Here is a 19,514-nt window from a genome sequence, read left to right on the forward strand (position 1 = left end):
CTAGATCTTTATCTTCTCCCTTACTAAAAGACAGATCATTGAATAAAGAAAAAAACATTTCCAAAATATCAGGTTTCACAAATCACTTCAAGAAGGGCATAAAAGGCTAAATATTTAAATATTTTGGGTCATCATACCAGCAACGCATATTGGTTTACATGAATTTATGTCTACAGGGACTGGAGGCCATGTCAAAGGATATGAAGAAGTATCAAGTTAAAGGCAACAGGATCCCTGCAGGTATTATGGGCAGGTATATTAAAGATGTTTAACACACATGGATGTGATTCAGTAGTTATGTGGTCACTGGTTATTTTGATGTATATATTCTAGTCTTATCCGCAATGTTCTACCAAACTCTTTTCTTCAATTAAATGCCCACATAAAGGACAAGAGAACGAGCTTCTATTCTGGTGTGTGCAGGTATCTTCATTGCATTAAGCTTTGACCCTAGCATTAACATTTCCATTTACTCATGTACCAGCCCAACTGAAATTTCGTTGTCGTGCACACAACCATCTTTTCCATTGTAACTTTACTCTTCTGGAAAAAGACATACATTACATGAATTACTTACTTTGTCAAGGGGAGTGATATCTGCTACTGAATACAAACCAGCTCATCTGCTCCACCAGAGGAGATAAAAAGCTTAAACCAGTATAACCCTGGCACTTGTGTAAAAGCAGTACTACCTCTCAGAAAGAACAGCTCTTCCTCCCTAAGTATTTTTGACTGTGTTCTCTGCAGCATGCATGATTGTTTTGCTACCGTGTGGCAGAGTTCTAGTCCTGTGGCCCCTTCCTATTAAACCCACTCGGTCAGAGATGTTGGTTGTTGGGGGCAACCTCAGGCGCACACAAATGAGTCCTCTGACATTGTGTCCTACAACAATCTAATCAGATAATTATGAAAAAGCTCTTCTCCATCGCTTCTCAGAGAGGACCTGCGGAGGGTCTGAGTGGGTAATTATGAATAACCGCAGGAAAAGCCTTGAAACACTCACTCTGATGAAGAGGTCTACAGCACATGTGTGAGTGTGTACTGGGGAGACTAGGACTGGACGAGGGACCAGCAGATTCCTGGAGGGGTTTTAAAAATGAAAATTGGGAGAACAAGGGATGGGGAACCAGAGAGTACAATCAAACTAGCTCCAGCCTTTCAAGGGATACTTTAAAAAAAAAAAAAAAAAGGAAAAAAAGAAAAAGGCTCCCTATCTCATCAGCACTGTCTTCAATTTACCCCACGTCACACAAATGCCCACATAAAATAGTAATTGGATTAGAAAGCAAATTCAAGAGGGACTGGCAGTGAAGAGGGGATAGTATATGTATTCCAAGGTCAAGAGCTTAAATTAATGACTTCAAAATGAGAAACACAAAACCTATTATGCCGTAGCGCTGACTGGCCAGCTATTGCTCTGGAAAATAACTGTTCGCCAACACCGTTTGAAGGGGTGCCCCAATACCAATTATACATCTTTTATATCGCCAGTTGACAAGTACACAGCACAAGGCATTAATTCATTCCCTCATACAACTAAGCAATCTCTTTATAGTCAATTTAAAGAGGTCTGAGGCATTAAAGATGGCCTGGGATACATATTTTAATTTTGATTTAAAGAAAAACAACAGGAACATATTAAGAAGAAGAAACAACCTGTCTGGACTTACTTAAGATAGTACAAGTTCACAGTTGTAGGGTAAGGGATTAGACCAGTGCCCCCTTTTTCCATCAATATTAAACAGAGTAATATATGATTCTTTATTATCCAATACATTCCAGTGACGCCTCAGATTTTTATTGGTATGAAAGGTTTTACTTGACGGCTCTAAATGCTACAAACCAAAAAAAGAAGAAAAAAAAGGAAAATATCTTTGCCACTTTGGCTTAAAACCCAAATGCCTGCATAGACAATATAATAAAAGCCCTTACGCTGCACTTACCAACAGCTCAAGAAGAACTTCCTTCTCATAGGTGGTGTCTTTCCCTTCAGGCAGCTCTGGCAGCAGACATAGGTACGAGGCCACCTGGTGGAGCGTATTGGGACTACGGAGAAAGATGAGATAAACAAGTGGTTAGTCAGCTAGAATAGCAGCATTTGCAAATTACACATTTAGCTGACACACTTATCCAGAGAAGGGATGAAAATAAATCAGTTAGTTACTAATTACTAATTGCTGTCCGCAGCTAATGATGTGGTAATGACTGAAATGGTGAAGATTAAGATTACAACAGGGTTAATCTGATGTCTACTAACATTACATGATGATGACAAACACATTCTGACTATATATCATCACTTTGGTACATCGTATTTATAAAAAGAGATGATGTAAAGGTGTGTTTTCAGGACACCACCGACAACACTGTTCGAAGATACACAGCCTTATCAAATTCTTTGTGCTTGTTAGCACTGCGGCACAAAGCAATTCTTCTGTTTGCTTTGACTCTGCACTCCTGCTCTGTCAGCGTGTGTGTTAAGAGGTCGGGGCACACTGATGCGACAGGATTATGAAAATCAAAGCCCATCTCCGTCTCGGAAAGCTGAGGCGTGGCTCTCTGCATACAGACCTGTTTTAATCAGGCTGACACACTGTGACACAGGCAGGGTCTGGTACACAACGAAGGACAGGGCCTGGACACATTGTGACAGGACTGGACAGCCACACGTGGCACTGACAGACTATATTCGTGTATCTGCATGCATTTTGCTAGTTGTGATGCCACGCTTGGCCAGTGGGGTGGCAATTCTGCCAATGTTGCAGTTTGGTGGCCCAGTGGATGACCTGGCATAGGTCATGTGGACATTCCTTCCCTTAGCAACAAAATAACAGCAGCAAAACAACTTACTCTGAGTAATGGAGATGACTGGACCGGGTCATGACTGACAGCTGAGCCACTGGCAGGGTAAGATAAGGATGTGGACATAACAGAAACTGGTCCACAGAAAGTTTACTCCATAGCCTCAAGGCTGTCTAGATCCTTGTTTAGATTTTAGGTAAGTCATTAAATGGAAGCTATTAAGCTAATTTGGTGTGTAATTTCATCACAAAAATTACCAAAGACATTAACTAGTCAGGTAAGGGCCCTAATGAAACACAAGAAAAACACAACTATGACAAATGACTTTTCTAGTTGAGTAATCTGCTGAAAATTTAACTTTGCTCTTATTTTCGGATTAATTTTTTTCTTAGTCGCATAATATCCACAGGGTCAGAACCAGGATTCATTGAAAAGTGAATTTTTTAACACCTTTTCCAATGACACGACCTTGCTGAAGAACTAAGTCACAAAAGTAATTACACCAGTTATTTCAACATTTCCAGGAGTGATGACTATCTTCAATTGTTTCTAGAATTTCACAAAGTGATGCATACTCTTCAATCGGGTGTCATTTGTTTTTGGCCTGAAATGACATTCAACATGTTTTATGTAACTGGAAGAAGTATCTGTGTGTGACTGTGTATATGTGAGAGAATGGGTTTGTATATGTGTGGGCAGGCTATGCAATAATGCTGCATTTGTGTGTTTGGGGGACTTAGCGGATAAATTCAGAGCGGCGGGTGACTCGGAGCTAAGCCCATGGGTAGCGCAGCTGGAATAAACTGGCATTAGCATGAGTTGTTTGGATGAAAAGTGCCTCGTTAAATCTGATTGGCATATTTGGAGTTACCCAGGAGCTCCTTTGGTGACAGTTGTGGAGCAGGGAACAATACAATTCCAGCTATATTCAAAACCCTAATTCTGGGAAAAGGAGCAGAGCTTCTAGAAAGACATGAAATGGTTCAGCTAAGTCTTTACCTGATTCAGCTCAGATCGGCTCATAACCCTCTGCCTGACTCAAAGAAACTTAGTATGGGGTTTAAGCATTTATAATCCATTACAGAAGTTTAAAAGAGGTGATGGATATAGAAACATCGATTGCAAAGAGGAAATTTGTGCTGTCTCAACACGGCACCTCAGAGCAATCATGGCATATAAAGACATCACATACTGTACAAACAAACAAGTAATCAGTAACTCGCTCAAAGTGCGCTGATGATGGCTTACAGACCCTCTAAAGCTTGTGTCAGTAATTAAAAAAATTCATTATGATATCAAAAGCCAAGAAAGGTTAGAAACACTGAAGTAATTGCAAATTACAGATAAATCAATGTCTTTTCACTCTCCTTCACACACGTGTACGAGTTTAAAAAACCACACACTGGCCAATGCATCAAAGCGAGGGTGCTTTTTGGCTCTTTGGCAAGCTAATATGATCTGACAAACACAGCTGTTCAAAGAGTTTATTCTCAAGCCACTGCAAATCGATTAAATTAATGAGGCGTGCCCCTCTCTCTGGCTGGTACCAGCTGGCTGTTCAAGGGCTTACTAGCTGCCATTTAGCAGGGAAGTCAGGCAGCAACGATGGTCTGATGCTATCTTGCAACACAGGACCAAGATGGGTACAGGTTTGCATGTGTACCTGTAATTTTACTGAGACTTGTGTGTTTTGTTGGTCAGAAGAATTCTTTATAAGTCATAGGTCAGATCAGTGTACCTCCTTCTCTACTAGTTTGCTGGGGGGCTTGTTGCTGTGAACCTTTAAACCAAGGACAGTGCTTTTAGAGAAAACTAGTGCAGTCATGCATGAGGCAAAATGGTACAACGCAAACAAAGGTGAGCCACCTCTAAGTACATATGTAGTACATTTACACATCAGAAAGCTAAAACAACACTCTTGCTAAAGCAGTTTTATTATTAACAGGTCACTGTAATTTTACTCAGTCCAATCATGCATAACCTCGCACCACATCCCTCCATCTGTGCACTGATTAACAGCAAGTTCATTTCATGATTCATTTCGGATGTTTTGGTTTACCTGAGATGCCCAAAGTGTTTGGTCAAGGATTCTCGAGTGTCTACTGCGGCAACGCTCGACAGAGCAAAGTCCTGCAACTCTGGGAAATGAGCAAAGGCTGCCCTCTGCAAGACAGAAAACAGATAGTAAAACCTTGATGAATAAATACATCGCATACAATATTAACATTATTACGTAGACTACCAGACACATGTAAAGTTGGGCAATGGTTAAGCATTTTTGATACACTTCACTAAGTCACAATTACAGATCAGTCCAACAGTATGGTAGGAGCATATAAGGCCATACTTGTTGGCTAACATACAACATTACATGTTTGTCTGCACTCGTACACATCTTTACCTGCAGAGAGGTGATTCTGTCATAGTGTAGAGTAGTCATCTCTTTCTGCGTCAGAGCATTTCCTGTCTGGTCATTGATCTCAAAGCCTGTGTAGAACTTCAGCATGTCCAACAACTACGGAGGTGACAGCACAAGTGCACGAAAATGAGAGCAGGGTTGATTTTACTCTTAAAACGCATGTGCACAATCATTTCGGGAGTACATGCATATATATATTTTATCGTTTATGTGTGTCATACCTGGCAGAAGAGGTGTCCCTCCTTCTCTCTGTGGGTGAGGCTGGACAGGTGGCAGCTGACCACCAAGTGAGAGTCATCCAACACTGTATTAAACCAACGCCTGGTGGGCAGCAGGGCCTGGACACACAGAGTACTATGTTTAAGCACTGGGCTAAATGCTTACAGTTGTGCTTAACTGACCTAAAAGTATCACAAATGCATATAAGTGGAATGCATTTTGTACAAAAACATGTGAGAAAAAAGCTGGTTCAGTACAAGGGACAAAATAACTGAAGGTAAACAGACTGGATTTGTTAGATTTGAAGCAAAAATGATCTGATATCCCTCCACCACAGAAAAAAGGAATGTGGTATTGTATAAACTGACACCTCTCAGGGGTCAAAAGAATCAATTCATCCAACAAAAAGCACAGTTCCGAGAATCAGGACCATGATCATCCATACATCTTATTGATCTATAGTCTTTTCTTGTCTTGAGGTTGTTTTGAAACATATGATAGAGAGAGACAATACGGCAAATTGACAGTGAGATGTGAAGACAACAGGGGGAAAACTGGCACAGCTACTTCTATAGCCATTATTTATTTGCTTGTTGTAGCATAGGAACCTGACATGAAGGCAAAAACAGAGGAAATCTGTCAAAATGAAGTAACAGGGGTGTTTTGGTAGGAATATTACAAAGAAACACTGAACATGTTGATGAACTGAATGAGAAGATGATTGGTGCCCACATAACAAAAAGAAGTCTGTCACACTGTAAAGGCTGTAAGAGAAGAACTGCCCAGAGAAAGAAATAAGCATTGTGAAATAGTATATGGAATGGGATATTGAAATGCAAAACACCAAGAAAATGAAATATCTATCTTTCTATTCATTGAAAACTGATCTTCAAAAGGCAGCAGGTGCAGCACGTGATACCTAAACACTGAGAGCAGATACCTTTATATCCAACAGCCATCTTTGATCTCAACACAGCCCTGACAGCCAGCATAAAACAGGCATGGAAATGGGGATCTTTTTTTCCCCTGCATTAATTTTCAGGTCGTCATCAGAGAGGGGAAGTATGGATTTCAGGCGACTGAGGCTTTGTAAAAGGATAGTGCTAAAGGACAGGAGATGTCTCTAGAGACAGTCAGCTGGCCGGCCACTAGCCGCTGCCAGGAACAGCAAGGCCGGCCTGTCAGCAGACAGCCAGATGAAATCTATTGAGCTCCCTTGCTAGTAAGAGGAGATTTGCAAAGGCAGCAGGAGCAACAATCTTACATGACATTGTGTCTTCACTCCAGATAGTCAACCACATCGGCAAGGTTGCCTCCCTGAAACACTGTCAAAATCCATTTTCCTTATATATGGTTATATACAGTATATGCTCAACATAGTTCGGAAACGTTCCTCATCTTTATGATCTGCGTATTTCATCAACCTAAAAATGTTAAGTCTTACACTATACCTGATGTAACTGACGTGTAAACCCTTGCAACAAAAACTGGTATGTACTCAGCTCAGGTCTACATGGTAAAAGGATCATTTGTCTTGTAACGCAAACCTGTTTCTGACCAACACTGTATAGGGGCAACACGGAAAATGTTTGCACATTTGAGTGGAGCTGCATAACAACAAAGAGAAAATAAAAGGTGAACATTGTGTAATTGTACAATCTCAATTCTCCATTCAAACTGTTATATATTTTTTAACAGCATGAATGCAGATACATTTGAATATTTAAAAAAAAAAATATACTGATCATAGTAAAAAAAATTGTTGTTATGTAGATGCAGCTCTACTAAAATCTGTGCTAAACATCTGTATTAATCCACTGCATTTCACAAGACGTTCTTCAGATATTTAGGCAACAGCACGTAAATGAAGAATTGAAGGTGAAACATTTGATATTGAATTTAGACCTATGTGTTAATTGAAAAAAGTCATAATAACACCATACACCATACAGAAATAATATGAACTATTGTTCCTTTAAACACAGGGATTATTCTCATATCCAAATGTAAAACATACACTGCACATTATCCTACACCTTATACCACATGTCGAGAGCCAGCATGCTGAAAATAACCTATCTCACCGATCAAAGACTAATGTTTCAAATCCTGCATAGCTTTGCAGACAGCAATGACAGAGACGCATTCGGGGAGCTGAGACTGGACATTTATCCACTGTCTGTTGACCTGAGTTAGCTATAAACCTGAAGGACAAAAGGCAAATGAGCTCTGCAGAACACCACTACACCACTTCGTTCATCAGGGTACCATGATTAAGCAAATATACTGTAGACCTATACTCTTGTAGTGTACATACGGAGTGAAAATTAGTTTCTGACTGGACTGTGTCAAGACTGAGTGAATCATATTTCACTGTAATGATTTTTATCATGAGAAAGTTCAAATAGAACAACTTCATATTTACTGAATAAGGTCATGAAATGAGAGGCTGTGTCTTACCTCCAAATCAATCATGAGTTCAATGAATCTCTCACAATAATGTACTTTGTCCATGGATACAGTCTCTGTGGAAAAGGAAGGAAGATCATAGAGGTTAGCGGTTCACTTTAGATCAGGAGAATGCATGTTCTCAATGACAAATGCAATCTGACAGACAAGCAGACATGACTATATGAACATACAAAGCCGAAACAAGATGGGGAGCGCTGAGATGTAACAGTGGAAAGGAGGTTGTGTAGTTATCACCAAGGACATGAGGACAGCAAACGCATGTGGACAACACCAAGGTGCCATGCTGAGTGTGTGAGCCTCACTAAGAGATACTGCTTTGCCAGCACAGCAGCATGCTGGGACCTCATTCCTCATTAAGCATGTTGGTGTGCTTGCTTGTGTGTGTGCACTTAAAGTTGAGGCATGCGGCAAGTATTAGAGTGATGTGTCTCCTGCTGGTCTTTAGAGTATAATCTACCCTGTCAGGTTTGAATTCTACCTAAACACACAAATACACATGGTCTGTTTTTAGCATTCAGGTGGGGGGCCTCTGTGTCGGCCTGCATTACAACATAATAGTCAGTGCCAGTGGCTTCATGGCAGCTGGAGCACGTGCTCCTTCAGCAGCTGCACGACTCAGAAAGAAAGGAATGGTAGAACTGAGATACTGACGAAAATATTGTGTTTCATACGGCCCTGGTTATAAGAGACGTGCTCTCTAACACTGTAAAAGCTCTAGAAAAGCCTGAGTACATTAATCATACTGGGAAAGGTCACAAGAGCACATGCAAAAACCTGTTTTGAGACCAAAGTCACAGGAAGAATCACCCAGGATCATTAATTTTAGTCAGTATTTGAAGGTGCAATTCAAAACCGGGGATGCACATTTTTTTATTAAAAGACAGAAAAATCCAATGGCCATTCTTCTTGCTGAAGGAATTCCATGTTAAATAGTTGTGCACAATAACACTATGACATCCCAAAGGAAATAAAAGTATTTTTTCCTGTTTACCTGAGGTCGGAATTGACATGAGAATTCCAAGAAATTTTTTAATCAGAGCTGAGAGGAAGGTCCTCTCTTTTTTGGCCCTGAGGAAGACACAAAAAATAAAGTCAGAAAGAGTTAAAAAACCCATAGGGTGCAACAAATCATTTTCTAGTCTGTTTAAATCTGAACACACAAGAAAAGAAAAGAAAATTACTGCTCAGCTGCGTCAGCATCCATCTTATCGAATTTCTTCTTTATTAGATTCCAGAACTTCTGCAGCTTTGGAACTTTTTTCAGCTCGTGTTGAAGTCTTGACTGCAAACATGACAGAAACAAATCAGTATTGTCTATTTTATCTACGAATTAGTGTTATAGCAAAGAAGTAATTCTTTCCAATTAAGTTATCAAACAAAGTAATTACTTTGTGTGAACCAATAACCACCAGAAAAACTTAATTAGGGTAATAGGTTGACATCTTACTGGTAAGAGGCACATCCACATAGGCAGAGAGATGAGCTGCTGCACCTGTTCTCTGATCAAATCTACCTCCTGGGAGGGACATGCACAGAGAGAAAGAGTGAGAGAAGGTGGGAGTTGTCAAAATGTATTGCATATGACAGATTTTTATTACACTTCAGCCCATAATAAAAGTTTGCAACTAAAATATTTAGAGGCCTTTATAAGATACACTCAAAGTGCAGCAGGTTATCACAGCAGATTTTAAAGTGAGACATCTGCAGTGCTTCCCAGTGGTTTAATGCGGCTGTAGAAGATACAGATGGGTGTGTGTTGACCCAAGTTGTGCTGCCTAGTCCACTACTGCCACCTAGTGGACATTACAAACAATTACCTTAATTTCCACATACATAGTATCTTTACCAACAAGGCCTTTGGTGTTGCTACCATTAATAAGCAAAACCCTGTTTATTTAAATTGTCATTCCAATAACTTAAAGTCATATTTAGAGTAACAACAACATTTATATGATATAATAAAAATTATTCAGTTGAGGGGTTCATATTACAGCAGCTGCTCTTTGCATTCATGGTGCTGTGATAAGAGATGTAGAATCTTTTAAGAGAAAACATGCTACTTCAAACCATGTAAATATTGTAATCAGAATATAGAATGATGACTCAAACATTCTCATTTATCCTGCGTGCAGAAGAATAACACCCCCAGACATGACCAAAAGTACTCATTTCTCCAGTGGGTAAGTCAAGAAATTGGATATCAGTGTAGTGGTTCTAACCAGACTGTTGAAGCAGTGGTCCAAGAAGACCAGCAGCACGGTTTGTTCCTTCAGAGTGAGGCCAGCCTCCTCGCCTGTCAACACAGCTTCCATCACGCATTTGAAGAAGAAAGGGAAGTGGCTGGGCTCCTTCTTGAACACCTGATATACACCATACAACAGAAAGGATTGTTGTAAATTGTTGTAAAAAGCCATCAGTTTGAATGGCAGCTGTGTAACTAGTGAATATAGTGTTCAAGTAACAAATAAGGTCTCCGCAGAACTTGGGTCACCATGCAATGACAATTAGTCTAAACTTAGATAAGTACTGGATTCTTTTTACCTCCCAAGCTGGGACATTCTCTCTGAACTTCTCATTGACGATACAACAGATGGACATGAGGTAAGCATTGCTGGACACCTCAGGAGTGTAGTTCACCCATAGATAGTTTTCGAGGTACTGGCTGAAAGAATAAGAAAAATAATTTGAGAATCTTTTCATTTGATGGCTACTTAATAAATAGTGGGTATAAGAGGAAGTGAAATATCTCACCTGAACTCAAGCAGCATAATTTTTCTGATGGCAAATCTGAAAATATACAGGAAAGACAACAGAGTAAAATATGAAATGTATAGTGGAGAAAGAAGGCAGTTCAAGTTCAAGATGCTATATATTCACTTACTTGGACTTTAGAATCTCTTTTTCATAGACATCTTCCATCACCTAAACAAACAGCAAAGAAAGTTACTATTTTTAGGGTTTAGGGAAACACAGAAGACCCCCACCACAATCCTAAAAACATAACGTGTGTTTGTCTGTTCAGATTGAGTTCACTGACTGGTAAAAGCAGAACTTTACATATCCTTACCAGTTAACTGTATGAAACCAAATTATTAAAAGATATTTTAGTTAGAACCAAGACACATGTACCTAACACTATTATAAACACAGTATAACACTGCCCCACAATTGTAAAAGTAGTTCAACCACAAAAATCAAACATATTTACACATCTAAGATACATCAATGCATATAGCTCACCTTAGGGTCAAATGGTAGTTTATTCTTTGCATGAGGAGCCCAATATTTATTAGCCAACTGGAAACAAGGAATAAGAAAAATATTAAATCTTAGTAAGCATGGCAGCGTGAACATACAAAAGTAGTTGTTACAAATAATGCATTACAATGTGGTGTAATCCTAAAAGCTTAACAAGATGCATACTTTTTGGTTTAATACAAATCATATAACTATCTAAAGAAAGACAAAAAAATGTAACTTAGACTCTTTTCTAGACTGAACATTATGTGATCCACAGCGCAAATACTCAAGTCCTCTATCACAGGTACAGTCCTCCTATTTGACCCCAGCTTCCCACCCCACACATACAGTAAGGACTTTTTAACCTAAAAGGACATGGAGTATCTTCTACACAAGTACAATTAAGGTTCACTTCAGCATAAAAACAGCATGGAAAACATCTTTCAAAGCACAAAGCTCGACCACATATGTAGTTTACCGCACATGGACAATGTAAATTACCTGTGTGACATATTCAGCATTAATCTGAGACACAGATGGAGCTGCAGCCTTTTTAGCGGGCGTTTCTTTCTCCATGGTTGACTCCGCAAGCAGCTACACTGGCGACTGTGAGAAAAAGAGTAGCAAAAAAATCAATTCATTGTTTGAACGATGCTATAGCCAACCACCGAAACAAACAAGCTATGAATATGGCTATTTGTACAGAATTTCTGGCTATAAAAATGTGGGACAACGAAGCTATACGAAAGTATAGTGCTGAGAAAGTTAGCTGGCTAGGTTTCAAAGTTCCACAGGTTAAGTTATGTAGTAAAGAAAAGTGAAATATGCAGGGTTTTAAATAGTATGATAATTGCGAATCTCTGCTTTTTGCATCTACAACATAATATTAAAATAGTGATGTACAATACTAAAATTAGTAGACGGTAGCTTTTTCACACTATCAGGTGATGAGCTAAGCTAATTAGCTAGTGATACAAATATACAATTTACTCAAATAGTTCTTGGTAATATCGGTACACACAGCCCCGTGGCTTACACAAATATATAATAATATAAGCTCACTAACCTTTATTTGTTTTTCAGCATAAGTGAAGCGCCGTGAGAAGGTTCGTTACGCATGTACACAACCAAACGCGCTGTATGCGACTAACTTCCTAAATGGGTCCGTCTCTAAAATCGTCCCCGGGTACAGGGTACATCTATGCCGTTCCGTTCCCGTTTAATATTTTTCAAAACAATGACAACTCTTCACTATGGGGAAAACGCATACTGAATAATAGTAATAAAAAAGGTACAAGAAAAAAAAATCGAAAATATAGAACAGTAGTCTAATTTGTTATGTAAATAGTGGAGAATATAACTAAATACAAAGTTTTCTTTTATTAAGTGTTAAGTCAAGCAACTCAGACTATTATTTTCAAGTATTTATTTTTGAGGATTGTTTTACTGTACAACCAGAATAAACTGAACAAGATTCACTGCAAATATCAAATAAAACAAGCTTTAAAATATACCTATTACACACTTGACATACATACATACAAACAAACATATTGACAAATTGTGATCATAATAAATACCATTTTACACAAAAAAACAAACATCTCATGGTAACATATGATTATCAATGAATCAGTCTATGTGTTCTGACATGTGCTGACTGTGTGAAAGTTTTGCCACAAATGTCACACTTAAATGGCCTCTGACCTGTGTGGATAAGATAATGCCTCTTAAGTTTAGAGGGAGTGACAAAATTTTTTAAACAAATGTCACAATTCTTCTGGGCTGACTCTGTCATCTTAGGCTGAACATTAGTTGAACAAAGATGTTCCTTAAGATCATTTTTGCTCTTAAAATTTTTAGTGCACTTGTCACATTCAAACACAGTTAGTGGTTCACACCAGTACTCATCTGGAAAATCTGCATGGGTTTGATTCTCATCCACAGAACTCACAAGTTCATCACTGACCAGCTTGTTGCTATCTGAAATAGCTCTAAACCCTTTATGTTGACATGGTATTTCTACATTAGGTGCATTAACCTCATACTGATGTGACAAAAGTGGAGCTGCCATGTTTTGATTTTGGACAAGCTTATTTATTTCAAAAGCAAGCTCAGAGGGAAATGAATAACTGTAATGGTCTGTAGGATGATCATAACTTTCTGTAGCTTGACTGTCATTTTCTCTCTGTTTTTTCTGTAATTCGTTATTCTCCTCTTGTAAACCTCCTTCTGGTACTGCCAGCCATTCAGTGTCTATTGCCTCTGTGCAATAAGATAAATCTCCATCAGGAAAAGAGTTATGAGCAACACTGGTATACTCTGGCTCTGTCTGCTCTCTTATTGCATCCACATTGAAATCTGTACATTCAGTCAGGTTTTCAATGCATTCATCTTGGGGATGGTTGGTATTTATCATTTCTCTGTGGTCATAATCTGAGATCTTGTTAACTTGCCTGCATCTCTGCTCATGAACTTTTAGATGACCATGCTGTGTGAAGGTTTTGCTGCACAAAGTACATTTATATGGCCTTATTCCAAAGTGAGTGACCAAGTGCCTTGAGAGCTTATATGGAGAAGCAAAGTTCTTACAGCATATTCGGCATATGTGAAGTTTCTTTGTCTTACAAGTATGACTTTTAGTGTTTGTCTTAAAGGCACTGTTCACTTTTGTGACAGGTATTTCACACCTGGAACAGAGCAGCGCACCTTCTCCTTTACTTACAGCACTATCAAAAACTGAATGTGCAGTGGCTGTGTTCGCAGACTTTTTGGGTGGGATACGAACAGTGATCCTTGGGTAAAGCTGGTGTTGACTATTCATTTTCAGTTTTCTGTTGTTCACCTCTTGATTGACTGATTTGGATGGTTTCCTCTTACAGTGTATCCTTTCATGGGTTTTCAGATGTGAGGCTTGCCTAAAAGCTTTTCCACACGTAGGACACTGAAATGGTTTCAAGCCAGTGTGTACCATCTCATGCCTTTGTAATTTAGAGACACTAGCAAAACACTTTAAACACTGAAAGCACTTGTGTTGTACATTGCCTGGATTTTGCATTGATTTAGCAGTCTGTGTCCTTTTCACATTCACTTTAGAAACCTCATTTGTCTTTGAGGTATGTGGCAACAATTTGTTCTCTGATTCTCTCTTGTCGTTATTCTGAACAGTCACTATAGAAGGGGTCTCAACCAGGTGTTTCACAGAGATGATATCTCTGCCAGTCTGTGTCTCATCATCCTTTTTATGTACCAACATCTCCTGGATTGGGACGTCTGCCGCAGTCCTCGTGTTAAACCCACTTATGCGTGAAGGTGGCCGATTGATATATAGTGATCGCTGTTTCTGATATCTGGACCACAGGTGAGTGCGACAATGGACCCTCAAGTGAGTTTTCTGCCGAAATCTCTTCCCGCATATCTCACATCCAAAGGGCCTTTGTCCAGTATGAGTCATCATGTGCCTCTGAAGTTTTGATCCAGATGGAAAACATTTTGAACATGTATGGCACTGATGTAAAGTGTTAATTCTCTGCTGCTTACTGGTAGCATGGTAGGTTTCCCTCTGCTGTTCTGCTGATGCAATTAACACAGTCTCCTGAGGTGAAGAGTCATTGCAATTTTCGCTCCATGTTTCTGGTTTAACAATGATGTCCAAGTCAATGGGGTGTGCAAGACTACGTTTAGCTAAACATTTTGTTGCTTCCGAATCTGACATTTTCACATAACTACTGTTTTGCACAGAAGTAGGACTTCCCAATTCTTTTTGGTTCATATGAATTTTATGATGACGTATTAAATTAACTTCCAACCGAAAGGATCTTTTGCAGATCATACACTGGAATGGTTTAATATCTTTTTGTGTCAAGTATTGCGGCTCTTCACCTGTAATATAACAAGTACCTTGACACTGACTGCTTGTATTTAATGGTTGTTCTGGTTTTACGATTGCATCCAACTTAATTCCAGCCTTGTTCAGGTCCTGCACAGTATTTACACTTATTTTACATTGTAGCTTCAGTTCCACTGATGAATTCACAGGAATGTGATGACTGCTGGGTTGTTGAAGTGATGACCTAAGCTGTAGAATTGAGGTCTGACTGTCATTACAAAGCCTCTGTCTTTTCCTTGCGCTGATTGCAGAAAGTGAACATTTATTTGCTGTGCTTAAGTGGGATTTCAAGTGTGCCTTTTGTCTAAAGGCTTTCCAGCAGATTGTACATGAGTATGGTTTCTGGCCTGTATGAATAAGAAAATGTCTTTGTAATTTGGATGGTGAACAAAAGGTTTTAAGACATTTAGGACACTGGTGTTTCAGAGTCATTTTGCTTGTACTGGAGTTCAGTTCTTGTGACTGCATGCACACCTTCAAACAGGCCTTCTTAGAAAAAGTCGGGCCCCGCTGAAATGGTTTTGGTTTGTTATGAGTTGGTAAATGAATCCAAAGCTGAAGAGATGAACTAAATGACTTCAAGCAGACTTTGCAGGTGTGTCCATTGTAGGTTTTGCATACAGATGTGTCCACATTTGCAGAATGAACCTGAACCTGATACTGATGTGTTGGATCCATATCAGATGAGATACTGCTCTGGGTCACTGAGCTATTATTTACATGTGGCTTCTTTTTGGGGGGATTTCCAGTCTCCGACAAAGGAAGAAAAACGTTGTGAGTTACAGATCCGCTTTTCCATACTGGCTGGGAGGCCACTGATGACATCATAGTGTAATTACTGCTGCCATGTGTGCTCATTCCCACAGCTGGTTTATCACATTTTAGTTGTTGGTTATTTGTTAAAATGCCATCCCGTAAACTGCCTGTTGGAAGCCGTGAATGATGGACTTTAACCAAGTGTATTTTCAAATGCCCTGACTGCGTGAAGGCTTTTCCACAGATATCACAGAAGAAGGGCTTCTGGCCAGTATGGATGACATGATGTCTCTGAAGTTTATACGGTGAAGGGAAAGATTTTGGACAAACAGGGCACTGATGCATTTTCAAGTCACCTCGTTAGTGATTTCTTCTCCCAATGGGTGGTCTTCTTACTAGGCCTAGGGCAAAGCATAAGGCATAAAAATTCAAAGCAAGGAAGGATTAACTCTCAGTAGTGCAACTGACAATTTACAATAGAAAACATTACTGCAATAATACGACTAACCTCACTTTAAATAACATGTAAATAATGTATGTTTTGTGTAACCAAAATTACATATCAAAAATGTCAACAATATATTACTGTAATGAAACTGTACAAAAATCATACGTATAACTGACATTATACGCTAATAACACAAAGGCGTTGACAACAAAACAAAAAATTTGCAGCAAACGTCGAAACTAGCTAACAACCCTTGCTTTGCTCATGTATAGGTCAAGAACACTTACTATATACGTTTAGAGGCCTTTTACAACGAATGTATCCATTATCAGTTGACAATGTGTGTTTCGTATTTAGCTGTCTTGCTAACGATGTCACAATCGCTGACGTCAAGACGGCAGCAAACAATGTGCGTCCCTCAAAATGTACGGCGGGAAACAAAGATCTTTAGTTCCTATCCATGACAGATCCTGCGAATGTGAGGAGACATCAAAGATCCTATATACACATCATGTTGATGTTGTTTTAGTGGTGTCTATTTTTCAGATTGAAGAGATCGACGAATTATGCCATTGTAACACTAAGTCTACCCAAAGCATAATATTATAAAGACACTTGCAACCAAAACACGTTGAACAGAAAACAGCTATTTCCTGAATCAAAAAAGTATCAAAAATAAACTCAGGAAAAACTCAGGAATTAGCCTACATGGTTTATAGCCTATATCAAACCTTGCTCTCCAGAAATTGTCAATTTTATTGTAGGCCTACTCATACCTCTGTGAAAATTTGCCTGTGGCCAGAAAACTTTAAACACCTGGTATTACCTACTGTAATACCAAATGCATGACTTTGGACTGCAAATGTTCAAAATGCCTATAATGAAGTACTTAATTTGCAACTTAACCAACTACAGCCTTAAACATCAAATTAGTTGGGCCTTTCACACAGTCACAGTCATAAAGTAGTATTCATTACATAGCTAATTAAATCACATTAGATTTTAGTGTTTAGGTTGATATTGCAATCACATTCCATTTTATAAACGGGGGAAAGATGTATATAGTCCTTTATGACATTCATGTCACAAAATATACTGTACATCATGAGAGCATTGTATGGTCTATATAAAATATGGTGTGGTATAATGTAAAATGTAAATACGTGCAACATATACAGTTTACATGTTCAGAGGGCTCCAAAAGTGGTATGCCTTCTGAAAGTAATATCCACATGGGCTGGGATATTTGGCGTGTTGGAGAAAGGTAGTGATGTTATACCAGTGTTGTAAGCAACAGGCGGAGGCTGATTTGCAATCCCCTTTGCCTGTAAACTGAGGGTTTCTCTAGTTGGACATGTATGGCCTTGTTCACTATTCATTTAAATCATCTGTTCCTACTGATATGTTTATTTTGGTTCACGAACCTCTGTTTCTTATTCTTTAAATTGATACAGAGCACTTTTGAGTCCAAAGTCAATGGGTTTGCTCTTCTATTTTGAGAGATGTTTGTGTTGTTTGGTTTTCCCAAGGTACATATTCTATACCTATGATACACTGCCTCTGTGTTTTGGCAAGTTTGACAAATAAAGGAATATCATGTTTTCACAAATTCTGTGTTACTTGTCAGGGGTTACAATATGACAATACGATTCTATTTTGTGTTGAGTCTAGAAGTAGGTTTTTGGTGTGGTGTTTGGTTTGTGACCATAGTTTAGTCTAACGAAACCCAGGCAGTGTTCTTTTTCTATGGGTTTAGCCTCAGTGTTTCAAGTTATTTTTAGGATATTTGATATTCTTGTAGCTAGTGGATGACGAGACTAAAAAAAGAAATGGTGTGGGAGGGGTTTCTATGTACCTTGGGCTCTTTCAAAGATACTGCAGAGTCCAGGAGAGCCAAAAGGTATTTCATACTGTGATCAATTTCTAGTCAAGTAGAAGTGAAACTGATAAGTCAACTGACAAAAAATTAATCACTTCCAATGCTGCTGATTAAGTTGTTAAACATTTGCTGATTTCAGCTTCTTGAAAGTGAGGATTTGTTGCTTTTTTTTTCCATGTAGCTATAAATTGAATATATTTGGGTTTTGGACTGTTGGTCCCACAAAAGCAGCAACACTAGCAGCCCTACTGTCAAACAAATGGAACATTCCATCTAGGTGTTATAGTGCAGGGCCCTGGTACACTAACACCTGCTTGGTTATTGTAAATGATATTATTTACATCTTTATTTACATCGTGCTTTTCTTCCTACACATATAACACAGAAAATGGAGAAAGGTGTGTAGCGAAATCAAATCTTGTTTACAAAGAATTTTCTCCAAATTTCACTTAAGGAACTTGACTTCCTTCTTCACAACAGATAAATTAAGCCATCTCTTAAATTCTAGTTCTAATGGTGCTTGGATTAATTCATAAATGATTGCACTCAGGATATGACTAAAAATACTGTACAAGTTGAACTGAAAGCGCTGATGCGTTTAAGTGGCACTGTTTATGTTGGCCACAAGAGGGCGGCAGACACCACTGAATAGCATGTGATGGCTTACCAGTTAAGCAGATAAAGCAAGTTTCATGAAGTCAGTGCTATGACCACAAAGACATGCTTTCACAATACACCAGGAGAATAAAACAAAACATTATGAAACAAGTGATTCAAACCTAAAAACAAACAAAACCACAGTCACTGGGGCAAACAGAACACAGTGTCAGAAGGCGTCTTGTGCAGCGAGGTTGCTCCTGAGCTAAGCTCCCCTACTGTAGCCCACTGCTATGGGGAAAGAGAGTCACACACATCAGCCTGGTTAGCCCTGAGGAAGAAACACGGAGTTAAAGTCCATGTGCGAGGCCACAATGACAAGGGCCGCAGGCTGGTACACTGCACACAAAGGACAATGTTAGCCACAACAGCTAGTTTGTTTGGAGAGTGGTTGCAGGTCAGCTTTGTAAAAAATGTACATTTGACAAAACACATGAGAAAACCAAATGTCACCCTGTCTTTTCTCATTTTGTGAAGAAAAACAGAGTAAAGGACACAAAGAAATGTGTCTGCCATAGGCCATCACATTGGCTCTGATGAGGGTGTGATGATGTACTCGTGGCTTTGCCTGTGTTTGTATGAAAACATGCCAGCTGAAAGACAGCACGTAATGTTTACAGAGTGATCGACAAGTGGTTGTTGTGCAATGAATTTTAGCAGCAGATCTCCTCTGTGTTCCTGAAATGCTGCGTCTTGTATTTTCTTGAAATTTAACTGATGTTCCACAATGGAA

The 19,514-nt window shown here is 39.1% G+C and overlaps 2 protein-coding genes across 3 annotated transcripts in view; both read right to left on the minus strand.

Moving 5' to 3' along the window:
• aqr (aquarius intron-binding spliceosomal factor) overlaps positions 1 to 12,307 on the minus strand; it is a 46,751-nt gene extending 34,444 nt beyond the window's left edge. For both annotated transcript variants that reach the window (XM_056393236.1, XM_056393235.1), the window contains exons 1-15: positions 12,219 to 12,307; positions 11,654 to 11,758; positions 11,153 to 11,209; positions 10,794 to 10,834; positions 10,664 to 10,699; positions 10,454 to 10,574; positions 10,132 to 10,272; positions 9,360 to 9,428; positions 9,094 to 9,194; positions 8,904 to 8,980; positions 7,901 to 7,965; positions 5,443 to 5,559; positions 5,204 to 5,317; positions 4,862 to 4,965; positions 1,944 to 2,046 (exon numbers count right to left, since the gene is read on the minus strand). In XM_056393236.1, coding sequence (XP_056249211.1) covers positions 1,944 to 2,046; positions 4,862 to 4,965; positions 5,204 to 5,317; positions 5,443 to 5,559; positions 7,901 to 7,965; positions 8,904 to 8,980; positions 9,094 to 9,194; positions 9,360 to 9,428; positions 10,132 to 10,272; positions 10,454 to 10,574; positions 10,664 to 10,699; positions 10,794 to 10,834; positions 11,153 to 11,209; positions 11,654 to 11,728 — 1,221 coding nt within the window. In that variant the 5' untranslated portion in view covers positions 11,729 to 11,758; positions 12,219 to 12,307. The remainder of the gene's footprint in view (positions 1 to 1,943; positions 2,047 to 4,861; positions 4,966 to 5,203; positions 5,318 to 5,442; positions 5,560 to 7,900; positions 7,966 to 8,903; positions 8,981 to 9,093; positions 9,195 to 9,359; positions 9,429 to 10,131; positions 10,273 to 10,453; positions 10,575 to 10,663; positions 10,700 to 10,793; positions 10,835 to 11,152; positions 11,210 to 11,653; positions 11,759 to 12,218) is intronic.
• Positions 12,308 to 12,545: 238 nt separating this feature from the next.
• Positions 12,546 to 16,638, minus strand: LOC130179990 (zinc finger protein 721-like). Its single transcript, XM_056393238.1, has 2 exons — positions 16,533 to 16,638; positions 12,546 to 16,198 (listed from the first exon to the last, which is right to left on the minus strand). The coding sequence occupies exon 2, from the start codon at positions 16,140 to 16,142 to the stop codon at positions 12,777 to 12,779; it is 3,366 nt and encodes a 1,121-aa protein (XP_056249213.1). The 5' UTR covers positions 16,143 to 16,198; positions 16,533 to 16,638; the 3' UTR covers positions 12,546 to 12,776.
• Positions 16,639 to 19,514: the final 2,876 nt, after the last annotated feature.

This window comes from Seriola aureovittata, chromosome 13 (assembly GCF_021018895.1).
Source record: "Seriola aureovittata isolate HTS-2021-v1 ecotype China chromosome 13, ASM2101889v1, whole genome shotgun sequence".
Classification (NCBI taxonomy): domain Eukaryota; kingdom Metazoa; phylum Chordata; class Actinopteri; order Carangiformes; family Carangidae; genus Seriola; species Seriola aureovittata.

Bases quoted from the DNA above. Each gene is read 5' to 3' on its own strand.
- LOC130179990 (XM_056393238.1), bottom strand. From the start codon at position 16,142: ATGCATCAGTGCCCTGTTTGTCCAAAATCTTTCCCTTCACCGTATAAA.